This window comes from Pipra filicauda, unplaced genomic scaffold (assembly GCF_003945595.2).
Source record: "Pipra filicauda isolate LSUMZ 115617 unplaced genomic scaffold, ASM394559v2 scaffold126_size2276778_pilon, whole genome shotgun sequence".
Lineage (NCBI taxonomy): Eukaryota > Metazoa > Chordata > Aves > Passeriformes > Pipridae > Pipra > Pipra filicauda.
This window is the reverse complement of record NW_024103729.1, coordinates 1,448,525-1,462,824: the sequence shown is the minus strand read 5'-3', so window position 1 is coordinate 1,462,824 and position 14,300 is coordinate 1,448,525. Positions and strand designations below refer to the sequence as shown.

Below are 14,300 nucleotides of genomic sequence, written 5' to 3'. Positions count from 1 at the left end.
CTAGCAGCAGAACACTATTCTAAGCTCTTAATATCTAATAATGCATTTTGGAAAGATAAAAGATTGGGAAAAGAGTTGAAACATTTAAGCAGGAAGTGTGATGACAGGAAAGGTCTATGTTAGGTCAGAACCACAGGAACACTGAATAAAAGAGTGAAGAACTAGAGTGCACAGGGGTAGAGATGAGAAAGAGAAGGTCAGGCAGGGAAATAAACATATCATGGAGTGGGCTTCTTGTGTGCAGTGCAGAGGAGGACTTCTTAAAAGCACAAGGAGCTCTGAAAATGGCCTGTATGTCCTTGGTTTGACTACTAATGTTTTCAGAACCCACAGTGTTGGTTAATTCCTCTTTCCAAACTCATTGTATATCCAGCTTCCTCCTATGGGAACAAGTTTCCTTATACAGGATCATGAATTGCTCCTGTTTGAAAGCAGTGGACAAAGAAGTCTACACAAGGGTAAAACTCCCCAGGGGTTTTCTGGGCCTGACCTGGACCTCCTTTTATTTCTAGTTTGACATGTGTTGCACCTTCCTCCTTTTGTCTGTGAAACCTGTGTTGTATTACCAGCTTTTGCAGGAATGGGAATTGGGTGGTTACCTGTAGTGCAACTCCTGCATAAACAGTGCAGTCAAGGGATGGTGGGAGATGTTGGTGTGAATGCTCTTGGGCTGTTGTAGATCCTGTGATCTTAAAAAGTAACTTTTCATTTTCCCTATGGTTCAGAGAGGTAAAAGTGGGGGGGACAGTTCTCCACCTCTTCCACACAACGATTTTCTCTCTGGAAAGTGAGGATGACAATGTTTCTCATTTCTTCCATATGGGAATTGCTCATATGGAGATTTTTCTCATTAGTAACTTGCAATAAATTCACCAACCAGCTGGCAGATGGAACTGATGAGAAAAATATAACTAAATTCCTTGTTATACTTATAAAAATACAGGGATGGTTAAATCAACTGTGAATATTAATTTGACAGAGATGATACTGATAGGTGTTTTTCAGGCTATTTAGTTTTCTCCTGAGATCAATAGTACATCTACAAAGTACTTTTTTTTCAAAGTGCTTGTAGAAAATATATTCTTACACTGTCTCAGTTGAGATTAATGCAGCACAGTTTGGGATACATAAGCCACCTGAATAAAATATGCTATTGGTTGTCCTTGTTTATGGAAAGTTAGTTAAAAAGCCCACTGCCATAAAAGCTTTTGCCTTTTTCCAATAGAGCAGCTTTGTAACTCTGCTTGGTGACTATGTATCCTGCATTGTGCTTTTCAGTTACCTTTTGGTGTTTGGATGTATGTGATATGCAGCAAACTACTTTTGCTTGTTTTTCTTATATATTATTTTCTCTACAGTAATATGTATTATTTGTAGTATGTATTATATAATTTCTTTTGAAACTAAGTTATGGGAGTCCATCAGTAAATAAGTGGATATGAATATGGGGCTATTATTTTTTCTGTTTATGGTGCTTATGCTGGGATAATGATTTAATGATAAACAAATTTAAGGAAAGGCAGGGGAGAACTGACACAAAGAAACTGAGATATGCTTTTGCTGGATGAGATCATGGTTAATTATACATTAAAAGCCTCTATGCCTTTGCTAGGGAAGGAGCCCTGGGCTCCAGGTCTTACAGTTTGAACTGGAATCTGCTGCCAGCTGGCTGCCAAAATTATGGGTTGAGGGAGCCCAGAATAGAGCATAACCAGAAGTCCAGAAACCACCGTGTATGTGGAATTCTTGAATAAATCAATCAAATCTCTTCAAAGAAATTGAATTTGTGGGAGGCAAAGGAAGGAAAGAAGGAATGTAAAGATGAAGAGGTAGGGAAGAAAAAGTGTTATGCAGTCATATAGCTGGTATTGCATCTGACATAGTACCCATGAGGTAGAAGGTGTTTAAAGCTTATTCTGCTCCTAAAAAAGTCTTGGTCTTGTTAGAGATATAGATTGAGATCTATACAGTAAGGTACCCTGAATCCTGGTAGTTAGAGTGGTCCCAGAGGAGCTAAATTCAAATCTCAGTAGCAGATATTGTGGCTTTCCCATTCTGGATGATCAGGGAGGAGCCTAGAGGCTTATTTTCCATTAACTTTTGCTCTCTTTTAAACATCTTATTCTTGAACATATTTAGTTCTTATTTCTGGTGCAGTCTCCCATGAAGCTTCAATTAACAGCAGAGGGAGTTGGCACATGGTTTGAACTTCATCTGGGTGAGAGCTTTAACTGGCAGTGGGAGTTACTGGCACTTGACACGTTATTTGTCCAGGGATATATGGAGGAAAATCATTGCTTTCGCTGTGAAGACATAGAAACATAGAAACAAAATGAAAAGTAATGAAAGGCAAACTAAATAAAAACATCATGTTAGAAATGAAGGGAAAGAAAAAAAAAGGAAGAAGAGAAATGAGACATGAGATGAAAGGGAAAATTAAAAGAAACAACCTGATTTAAATTGAATAACTATGGTAGGTACTGAGTTAAACCAGAGAGTGCTACATGGCATGCAGCAAAGGTCTGAATTACTAAAAGATTGATATATAAAATACAGAAAAATATAGACAAATGAAAATAGAGTACCATGGGGTGGGATGGGGTGGGAGAATTAATCAGAGCAGCAAAACTATTTTCCAAGGTATAATTTACTACTATAAGGAATGCTGAATTGGATATGATAGGGCATGAAAGGTGTTATATTTTTTTACACCTTCCATGTTGTATTGCTGAGTTTTGTCAGCAGAGATAGGTGTTAATTCACAGGGCAGAGCTGGGACACTGAAAGTGTTATTGTTATGAATAAACATTACTATTTTCATTTTTAATAGAAGATTGAGAAAATCAGATGCCTATCGGCTTCTGAAGAAATCAGGTTTTTGCAAAACACACATTCAGGCAATTTTATGCTTTATTCTGCATTCCCCGGTCTTTGATAATTCATGAGTGCTGCAGAGTAGAAATTTTCTGAAATTATGTATCTCTAAACTCTGTTCAAGAATAGATTATGGTTTTGTGTCCTGCCCTTTTTCAGAATTTGGACAGAGGCATTGTAGGAATTCCTACCAAGATGCTTAGGAAAGTGAATTTAGTCACAAGTCTTCTCAGACAGAATAAATCAGTATCTTGGCATGGTGCAATGAAGTGTTATTCCAGCCTTTTTAATAGTGACTGGGTTGTAAAACTGAGGATGTGGTCAGTATGAATAATATTGGTTTTTCTTCTTTTCAAAGAAACATCAGGACACTTAGGCATCAGAATTCCATTCCATTTCAGTGAAAGCTGAGACCCACCCTATGTGCCCTCAGATATGTGCAAATGTGTAAAGGTTAGGAACACTCAGTATGTAAGATACATTAAAATTCCGCCTAATGATATCTCTGATGTATTTTCAAGTGTGAATAAAGTATCTTATTCTTGTCTTCCCCAACTTATTTTCTACATTTGTATAATTGTTGAGTTCCAGTTCCAGTTGCATAGTCTGAAAGCGTGCGTGGGATGGTATTCCTAGAAACAGGAACGTGGCATTAAGCACTTGTTTGCTTTTTGCTTTAGCAACTTGTCGGCTCTAGTGTGGCTTCTCCCCAGTGGTTCTGCTGTTCCCCTTGCCATGCTGAAGCACACGTTGTGTCCTGTACATTGACTCTCTACAGATCTCTCCTGCTGCTGCAGGCAGCCCTGCATTTGGAACAATGCCTTACATGTGTGACAAAAAAGGGAAGGAGGCAGATGAATAGCTGCAGCTTGTTCAAGAGCTCCCTTCAAAGGTTTCAACTTCACAATGTACTTAGTCTTCCATGTGAAAACTAACTGAAAAATGTTTTTAGAAACCTGAGCTATTAGTATTGAACATTACACATTCTCCTTTTTAATTCCAGATGTGATTTGTCAACAGCTGAACACTTTAAAAAAAAATAAATTAGCGTGTATATCTAAAATCCTGACATACCTGGCTTGCAGCTTCAGCTTTAAGATCTTCATCTGGATCTACACCAACTCTGTAAAAAAAAAATAGAACACCAAACCTGAAGACATACGGTAATGATCTGATCCATATTAGAGAGCTTTGAGGGTAGAAATATTTCTCTTGTGTCACTCATTTCCTAATAGGTGAGAAGTGAGGAGAAGAGCTGGCAAAACATTAAGGACACTTTTTTAATCAAGGAAGTTCTTGCCACTCCTAACACCTGAGATTAGATCTTTACCTTGGCTCCGATCCATACCTGGGGAGAGAGACAATCAAGCTGTTAACCTGTGCTAGGAAATCCTTGGTTGCTGGCAGAAGAGCAGTGCTGAGGGACTGGAGTTAGAGAGGCATGTGGAGGATAGGATTACAGGACTCAGGTATTTCCTGGCTGTGCTGCATTATGGATTGCTTGGATAGCATTTGGAGAGGGCTCTACTTGGCATACCAGGTACAGGGAAGCAAACCAGAGGGAAGGGGAGATTGCAGTGGGTGATGTGCAAGATGATGATAACCTGGGTGGCTTTTTACTAATATGGATGGGAAAAAATAAAATTGGCTGTTAAAAGGGATGTGGTGGAAGAATTGACATATTTTGAGTATGGCTGATCCTCAGAGCTGAGGGGAAATGCAACTGAGAAATATCACAAGTTGTTCACACCAAGAAAGTACAGAGAGCATCAAGAGAGGATGAACAGTGCACCTTTTTATCACCCAAATCTGAAGCCCACAGCTAAGGTGTGTGGGCCCCTTGTATTCCTCACGAGCTCCCACATAGTATCAGGTCCACCAAGCTAAAACAGAATTTACTGATGCAAAGAAAATGTACTCTCTAACTAGTTATTAATTGAAGGCCACTTTACTGGTTTTCTGACAGTCTTCCTTCTGGAGTATAGTTTTACTTCTGGTAATAACACATTGAAGTATACTTTAAAATAATATTTAATATTAGCAGTTACATACCTCAGCATTCTTTCCTGTAAATATTATGCATAGATTCTTATTGAGTTGAGACAATGACAGGTACTATATGCAAAGTAGATGCTTTTAATATGTAAATACTGAATGGAAGGAAAAAAAACCATTTCTTTCTATCATAGCTCTTGAGCTTCAACAAATCTTAGTCCTTCAGGCATAAATATTTCTATCTCTTTATTAAAAATAACCATCCTGGTGCTGACTCAACAAGGAGACTGAATGAATAGCTGGTTCTCTTTCTTTTCTTTTATTGTCTTCTTGGTCCCTAAATTGCAAGAAGAAGCTTTTGATGGCACTAACTCGATTCATTAGTTTGGAGTAAAGCAAGTCAGGTATTTCCATTCCATTAAAATGTGAACATTTACATGTGAAAAGAAAAAGAATAATTACAGAGAGGTTTAACAGTGGATTTCTTACTGCCATGTGCAGAAGTGTCCAGGGCCTTGTCTGTGCTTGGCACTGTAAAACAGCAGTGTGAGCCAGCCCTGCCCCGCAGCGCGTGCAGGGGAAGCGCAGCGGGATGTGAAGGCTGGAGCAATGGCACAGTGCAGCTGTGATGGTCCCAGACTCATCAAACGGGTCAGAATCAGAAAGGGAATCTCCGTCTCCCAAGCGCAGTCACGTGCCCTGTTTATGAGGCCGTGCTGATTTGCTGGATGTGTTCACCAGCAGCACGACTTGGGCAATGTGAAAACCACCAGCATTTTAGTGATGGGTCTGCACAGCTGTGGAAATACAAAAATCCAAAGTGTTTACGCGTGACAGGTGCAGCTGAAAGGCAAGGCTACAGCACAGACTTCCCAAAACTCTTGTCTCCTTAAGGAGCTTAACTTGATCTCAAGGAAGGTGAGTTCTGGAACAGAAGTAGTTTAGTCTTCATGGAGTTCTGAACTTACTGGAGCTGAGAAACTGCCACTTCTGGCTGACTGTGTGTGCTGGAGCTGTGATGTGTTATTACAGAATGAGTGAAGACAACAGAGAATGTTTCAGCCAGGACTAAAAGGACTGTAATAGCAAATGGAAAAGGGTAGGCAGTGGGGCCAACAGGAACCAGGGTTTCTGACTGTGATATTGTTTCAGTAACACTGATATAACCACTAGATAATCACACTGACAACAGGAATCAACTGGCATTGTAAATTCAGACTTTTTTTTCCAAGTTTTGCAGAAGTTGTGGTATACTTTAGCTTATATACTTATATGCCGCATGTATAATTTATTTTGCAGACAACAGATTATTATAATATGGCACATATGAAGCTACTCACATGGAAGTATTACATTTAAAGCCAGAAAAAAAAATCTAAGGAAATCAAACTTCTGTCTTAGATTTTTCATGTATGAGAAAGAAAAGAAGGCTTGTATGCCAATGAACGTCACAGAGAGAGAGCTGACACTTTTCTTTTTTCTCATCTCTAATCTCATTTAAAACACATGGTCAGACGCATTTTCTGTTTTTCTCATGGAATGCTATGTCACTACTGGGAATTAGTGTGGATAGCACAATCTTACCAACTGATTTAAAGTCCCCTGGGAAAAGAACCAAAAAATTCTCTGCATTCTATGGGAGAGTTTTTTGATGTGTTAAAATAGCAATACATTTTTGTAATAATTTCACCATTGGGAATTTTATTAAGTATGGACAAAGCAGACTTGGTCCAGTCAGTTTTGAAATTGAGGCTAATTATTTCATATCCAAAAATAGGCTTGGCAGCCTAACATGAGGCACGTAGCATTGCAAATCATGGTCTGCTATAATTAACTCTGATATACTTGACATGAACTAGGATGCTACTTTATAGTTTTTAAATATTGAAAAAATAAAGCATAAAAAATTATATGAGACAGTCAAGGCAACTGAAATTCATCACAAATATGCACTTCAAGTTAACATCCTTGACTTCTTCAAAAGACCTGCTAGATCTAATGCTATTGCCAGTAGAACTTGCAAACTTAAAATTTGTATAAATTACTACAAAGACCTTTAAGAAATACCCTGTTGTTAATATTTGTACAAACATCTTTCCTCTTTTAACACTCTTGTGAGAAGATCTAATAGATGCTCAAGAAAATATTTTCTTAGTATTTTTTTCTCCTTTCTTTGTTATCAGCTTTTGTCTCCTTTCTCCTGTTATCTTGCTGTACTTCTTGCAGTCTCTCTTTTCCATCTTTCTGTCCCACTTTCCATGGTTGCTCTCTGTTACTTGTTTGTGTCTTCTAAATATTGCATGCTTTTATTTCTGCCTTTCTTTTTTTGCATCTTTTTATTCTATACATTAAATATTAGGATGACTTCTTTCCCATAAAGACAAATGCAAAGACTTTTTAATCAGTTCTATACTGCAACGAAGTTTATATATTTAGGTAGGCTTTAGTAATGTCTTAGGTCCAAATGCCCTAGATAAGAAGGAAATCAAAATTCAAAAGCCTCTCTGTATTGTCTTTTTTGCTTTGGGTCTTTCTTTTTTTCTTTTTCATTTTTTTAAATTTTTTTTTAAATTGTGGGGCTGGATGTGTAGTGTGGTGTTTGTTTTTTAGTTTTCGTTTGTTCTGTTTTTAAATGAGGCTTGGATCAAAACCTGAATTCAGAGAATGTTTCAAGTTGCTATACTCAAAATCTGGAAGCTTGTGACTTCAGCCAGTCTGTAGCAATTAGGCCTAGGAATTGCTGGGAACTGTGCATTAGTCTGCACAAGTACCCTTGCAGTGGACAGTATTTAAATCCCCGTGTGCTATCAAGTGCATCATCTTTTTAGCAAGAGCCGGGACGGTTTGTTAATAAGAGGAGGAATTTGTCACTGAATACAAAGCAGTCGATAACATCTCTTCTTATGTGGTTTGAAATGAAAATGGATCGAAAGATAAATCCTAAATTGTCAGGGGAACCAGTAGTAAGAAATACAAACCCAACCCATATGAATATCAAGTAGTAAATCACTATTCAGGCGTTGTAAACTTTTAATTCCCTCAGCTGAAATCACCACAAAGTCAACACTATAGGATAAAATATCTGCTTTCTACAGTGAAATCACAGAAAAGCATATAGACTCACATCTTCGTGAGGATCTAGGCATGCAGAGCCCAACTTTTGGTGTCTATACTTAAAACTGGGATTCTCAGCCCTCCTTCACTTAAGGTGCCAATAAATCTGTAAATAGAGAGGTTTCTCTGAAATCTGAGTTCTAATTACTGAAATTCTCCTTCTGGGCCTGTATAGGCTTTCTGTATTTGCAGAACCAAAGCCTGGTTCTTGCAAGTTGAATCTTGCTTGCAGTTCTACCTAGTCTAGTTTGCACCTACGTGTGCACATGGGTTAGTTGTGCTCCAGGTGAGGCAGCCGGGACTGCTTTAATTTGAAAACCTGTTCTGAGAGCATATAATTGATCCCATCCCCTTTTTATTTAATGACTGATCAACTCAAGTGTCCTGCAAAGAACAGGGAAGCCTGGTTTCATCAGTCACTTCAAACTGAGGTGATTCCACACCACACCTCTCAGAAGTGCCTAAAATACTGGCCTGTGTGGTGCCATGAGTGGTGGCACTATCCACTCTCCTGCTGTACCAAACACTGTTCACCAGTGAAACCTTTAGAAACAATTGTTTATAAGTGTATTATTTAATGCAGCTAATGATTTAACTAACAAAGCATCAGGCTTGGGAAGGTTTAGAAGAGAAATATCTCCTAACGTGAGCAAGTCTTCCCTGATCTAAGAGTGTGATGGTAAATGTGTACCTGGTGGAATATATCACAGAGCTGTCTCATAAGGGTCAGACCATGTCTCCTCTATTTCCTTTTCTAGATCAGTGGGAAAACAAAGGCACTTCAAAAGGTGAAAAGTCTGGCATCTCTTTCTATTTCTGACCTCATACTGTGAAATAGAGACAATACTCCCTTCACCCTATTGCTCATCTGTTTTGTGTATTTAGCTTGTAAGTACATATTCTTCATTATGTTTGTACAAAATCTAGTATAGCAGAGCTGTGATCTTGTTTAGAGATCATAAGAGTGCTGCTGTAAAATAATTAATAACAATATTTACTTCTTTACTTGTCAAAGGTTTTACTGGAGGAACTCACCTTATCAGTGCAATCCCCTCAGCCTTCCACTGGCTGTCTCATTGTAACTAAACCAGTCTTTAAGCCTCAGCTTACATCTCAAAAACTACACATCCCAGGAAGGGTTTTCTGAGTAAGTGATTTATAACCCAATTTTCAAAGATGGCCATTAAGCAGCATTTGCAACAGGAGTCTTGAATATTTTTGCATGAATAAATCTGGAGCTTGTAGCTATCCATCATCAGCATATTGCATTCAGTACAGAATTATTAACTGTAAAGACTAGAAACATGAGCAAAATCCAAAAAAGATTGTTTCATGATCTCTAATAAATCATTGCAATTGAAATTAAAAAACCTTCAGGATAAATAATGGTTTCTTAGGACATTATTCTTGTCAGTGTGGCAGTAAGTGTGATGTGTATTCCTAACAAACTGATACCTCAAATCTGCTTTTGCTTCTAGATTGCTATATTACTGCTACATGCTGCTTTTACTGTGGACTGGTGCTGCCAAAAACATCTGCTTTGTTATAGCACAATATTTGATTGACATAAACCCCATGGAGAACTTCATGAGTATAGATCTTCAAAGTTCAGCTCAAGCTGATTTTGTTAATAAATGAAAACACTTTAGTTTAAGTTTAAGGCAAGAGTAATCACTTGTGTCTCACAGCAGAAAGAGCAAATCAGTTTAATCTCATGCTGATGAGGATTAAAATAAATTATCAGGTAAATGATGCTTCCTAAACGGGTATGACAGCTGTTTGTCTTGTGGCTAATGCTTTCTATACACAAAATACTCAAGTGGAACAAAAAGTGTGATTTTAAACCCGTAGAATCATGTGAGTAAGAGATAAATGTGCCATAGTCTGACTTTTGAACTGGCAATTTCATAAAACTGGTAGGATAATCTTTTTGGAAATTCAAAATATTAGTTCTGTGCTCAAGGTCTACGTACTGCTTTTGGTGGACATGTGGAGAACTACCTGGTTGCAGAAGTGACAGTTAAATTAATATACCTGTAAAAGCAGTCCAAGTAAAGGAGGGCTGTGATGACTTGAGATAATGTATAAATGCAAGTAGAAGAAGAGGTTGAAGAAAGAACTGTAGTGCTCTATCAGAGATCCACAAGTTATAGTTTCTAGATGTGACCTTAAGTATCAAAAAGATTGTAAAATTGTGGGTAATATCACTGCATAAAATTTTACCAATTACTTCCCCACAGCTGTGCAGCCATGTGAAGAAAATGCTAAAATTTAAAAATAGATGAGGGCTTGCATTTACATTTACATTGTGCACTTATGTGCATAGTAACTAGGACAATGAACTGGACTCATACATAGCTGGGATCCGGTTCTCTATTCTGTTGATCCTATTTTATCCTAATATTGGGGTGCTAAAATAGTGTGGTCACTCTGAAGTAGCAAAGTACATCTGCATGGCACAGTGCAGTGCCAGATGTCTCACAGTCATGGCACTCCAGTGCAGGGGCTCTGAGCAGCACAGATTTACATCCCTATAATGCTTCTGGCACATGTAGGAGATTATGAATATCATTGTGCCATGTGAATATACCTGTAGTGAGGAATCAGGCCTCTTGTTTAAAAATATGAAACTATGTTAACTGAATAATTTAACTTTTGTGGAAATTTCAGAAATCATCATTTGTAGTAACATCAGTGCATGTGAATAGAATTGGAAAAAAATCAGCATGAAGGTTGGCAGCAACCAAAATAATGTGAACTTCTGGCAACTGTTTGACCTGGGACTAGTTTTCAGGTTTAAGGAAAGATTATTGTAGTAGATTCTATGACAGAATAAGAAGTATTACTGTTTATTGGGACACTCAGGCTTGTTATGCCAAAGATCACCAAATTTAGCTAAATGGGAAATGCAAGTTGTATGTTTATGTCAACAGACACTAATTGCATGAATTATACTGAATTCCATGTCAAATTGGACAAATAGCAGCTACTGACTCTGCCAAACCCATTCTGCCCCAATATCTTACTTCCTGCTTCCAGCTAACTAAAGAGGCTGAACTCACAGCAGGTGGCTGCAGGTCAGTTCAGGAGTTTTTGTGCAGGCAGTGAGCTGCTTGGGGTTCCTACCTGCATTCTGAAAAACACAGGGCAAGGCCAATTTACATTCCTGTGTCTATACGTACGTGTGTGCAGTCTTTGGGATCCAAACTCACAGTTGCTTCCTGATACAAAGGGAATGTGTGAGAAATTTGATTTCTGTGCTTTCTCTAAAAATTTTTTCTTGGATTTCACAGGAATTATCCAATCAAATATATTCAATACGTGGACCATAGACAACTAGTGAAACCCACTGACCCTTGGCAGCAACGTTTAACATACTCTAGGGACATCAGCTGATTAATACTGGCTTCTTTTATTGTCTCTCCTGTGAGACTCTTCTTCACTTTACTTCCCCCTGTCTTTTTTTTGTTTCCCCTTTATTTTTTGTTCTCCTATTTATATATGCTTATAGTCACATGTTGTTCATGTACCTTTCATTGCACTGTGGTAGGTGATCCAGCTATCACCTTCTACTTTGGTGTTTATAGCTCTTTGCTTGAGTAACAATACTCTTGCATATTTTTTACTTCTGCCTCAGGGAGAAGAAAAATCTTTCAGAAGATGGTATTTTTAGTAGTACATATTTAAATTAATAAACTTTCTGTTCTAAAATATATGACAAACTCTACCCCTTTCCCCCCTTTTAATATCCTTATTTGGTAAACATGTATCTCAGATACAATTGTTTTTCTAGGAACCTGGCAATGTTCAGATCCCTCTGACAGTTCAGTAAAACTTTGTTCTGTTTGCCACTCCTCAGGAAGGACCGGTCTGTATGTCACGTACTTGTATGTGAGGCTTTCCATTCTCCCTTCCCCAAAAGAGCAGTTTTTTTTTCATCCATTCTTTTTCTGAAATGCCCCCTCTGTGTTTTGAGCAGGCTCTGAGTTGCAGTGTGTGAGGGGAGGTTTCCCCAAGGCTCTCAGTCAAGCACCATCACTGCTGTCACTGACTCCAAGGGAGCAAAGTTACACTGGCACTGGGTGTTTCCAAAGAGTCTTTCTTTAATATCTTTGCCATCTCTCAGCATTTCTGAGTTATACAGGGATGTGATGGTCATTTTAACTTTCCGCTTATGATTGTACTGGCATCACTCATCTAGTGTGGTTTTCATCAGCAGACTGACTGGAGACTGGCACTTACTGCTATTGCTGTCATCTGCTATTCTCTCAGAGAAGGAAATAGATAGTTTTATGCAGCTCATTTATGTAAAAAGTGAGATCTATAGAACAAGGTAAGCACTTTACTGCCTGCTTTTCAAGCATTTAAATTCTGTCTGTAATCTCCCTCTTGTTTTGAAGTGCAAGCAGAGCAGAAAGACCTGAGCAGGGTCATGCAGTTGCACAGCCATAGTTGATAGTCACTGCCCTTTGCAGTTGCACTCTACTTATTGAACAGGTAAATGATTGCTTGTAGGAATCAGATATAGATTAATGGGGAAGGTTGGGAAAGCTTGAAAGGATTGTAATCCTCTTGAATTTTTATTTTTAATCTCCGCTACAGAAAAAACCCTAACCCCAAACCCTCAGTAAATCTAAAATTCAAGATAATTGCTACCAGAAGAATTCTAAAATGAAATTCTTATGCTAACAGTAGATTATTTGATATTTAAATGTTAAAAAATTATTAAAAATTTGGTTTGTTTTAAATTGGAAAAAAAAAAATCCACTTCAAACTCATCTGAGATGCAGAGACCTCTAGAAAAAAAATGTTGTTACAAGGGTCACATCACTCAGAAATGCTGCATTGCAATTAGAGAAACAGAAAAATAACAATATGTGAAAAATGATGTGACTTGAATGATTTTATAAAACTGCAGGAGAAGCTCAGATATGAGGAATGTGCATGGTAGTAGCTGGGATATACAGTGCAATCATCTTTTTCTCAGTAAGGCTGCATTTGCTGTTTAGTTTTCACCTGAGCTTTAGGTCTCAGATGAAAACCGGGACTCAGAAGATCACTTGATATTGTATTATAGTGTTGACTTAGGAGAAAGGATGGGATTGGGTGTCCCTTTTGGTGGTAATGGTGGTGTTTGTTTTGAGTGCCAACCAAATTGAGCTTTTGAAATACTGAATTACAACACAGCATGGTGATGTCCTCATGAAGTGACTGTGATGCCTCTCATCCAAACTCTACCCTGTGTTTTGGGGGAACAGAAAAAAAAAAGGGATGTGTGTGTATGCTTTGATTTCCCTTATTTAAGTCAATGATCTTGTATTTTCAATAGCACCTACTGGGACTGATATCAGCCTACATGTCTTAGGGAGCTACTGATAATGCCAGGTGCTTTTCTTTGCTTTAACTTAAGATGTTGCAAATGGAGATGTATAGGCATACAAAGACATCTCTATATTGTCTCTTCAGTAAGAGACAGTAGACAAAACACAATATTGATCAAACTTCATGTGCTTTAAGGTTTTCATTATTATTACCATGCCTCTCCCCCGCTGCAAGGAAGTCTATAGATCAAATGCTCTGTACACAATATTGAAAATGTAGAAATAAAAAACTGCCTGGAGCATTATTAAAAATGCATTTCCAGTTAATGCAAAAAGACAGAAACACTGATGCATTATAAAAAGTATCATTTTCACACATAGCAAATATCCTAATTGCTACTTTTATGAACTCTGTGGAGATGAATACAGCTTTCAAAAAAAAAAAAGTCAGGAATTAGGCCATTTTGTTGGCATCTTACTTAGACTACTAATAAGCTTTGCCAGCCAGGAAAAATTAGAACTGATTTTACTAAAGATCTGTATGAGGAAAAGCAACTGTGCTCAGATGTATTTTGACAATTTCCTACAGATGAGTCTAGTTAATTCCTGGCTCAGAAATAACAGTTCCCTCCAGTGAATTATGTCAGTGATTTTTAGAGCAGTAAAATGTTTGTTCTCTGAATCACTTTAGGTGTCTGTTCCTTTTTTTCCTTGAACATAAACAGCACGGCTTTGGAAAGAAGCCCAGGCCATTGTAGATGCATTATATTATTGCTAATGTGATTAACCCAAAGTAAAACATTAAATCCTCCTGAGGCATTAGTCTAAATAATGAGATGACCAACTCTAAGTTCCTTGGGCTCACAGCACAGGGAGAAACATCTCATGCACTTCATCTCTTGCCTTGACATTTGAAATTTATCATATGAAGCTGGTGCTGGGAGCAATTCTGTGCAGAGCCATCAGAAGGGAAGACTAATGCTGGTCAGGCTAAAT

The 14,300-nt window shown here is 38.0% G+C and overlaps 1 protein-coding gene and 1 long non-coding RNA gene across 2 annotated transcripts in view; one reads left to right on the top strand and one right to left on the bottom strand.

Annotated features, from left to right (window-relative positions):
• The window catches only part of SLC9A9 (solute carrier family 9 member A9), a 181,368-nt gene that overhangs the window by 47,149 nt on the left and 119,919 nt on the right, over nt 1–14,300 (bottom strand). The window contains exon 13 of the mRNA XM_027739894.2: nt 3,949–3,997. Coding sequence (XP_027595695.1) covers nt 3,949–3,997 — 49 coding nt within the window. The remainder of the gene's footprint in view (nt 1–3,948; nt 3,998–14,300) is intronic.
• On the top strand, nt 9,014–9,643 carry LOC120324909. Its single transcript, XR_005566601.1, has 2 exons — nt 9,014–9,130; nt 9,462–9,643. It is a non-coding gene; the product is annotated as an uncharacterized LOC120324909 (long non-coding RNA).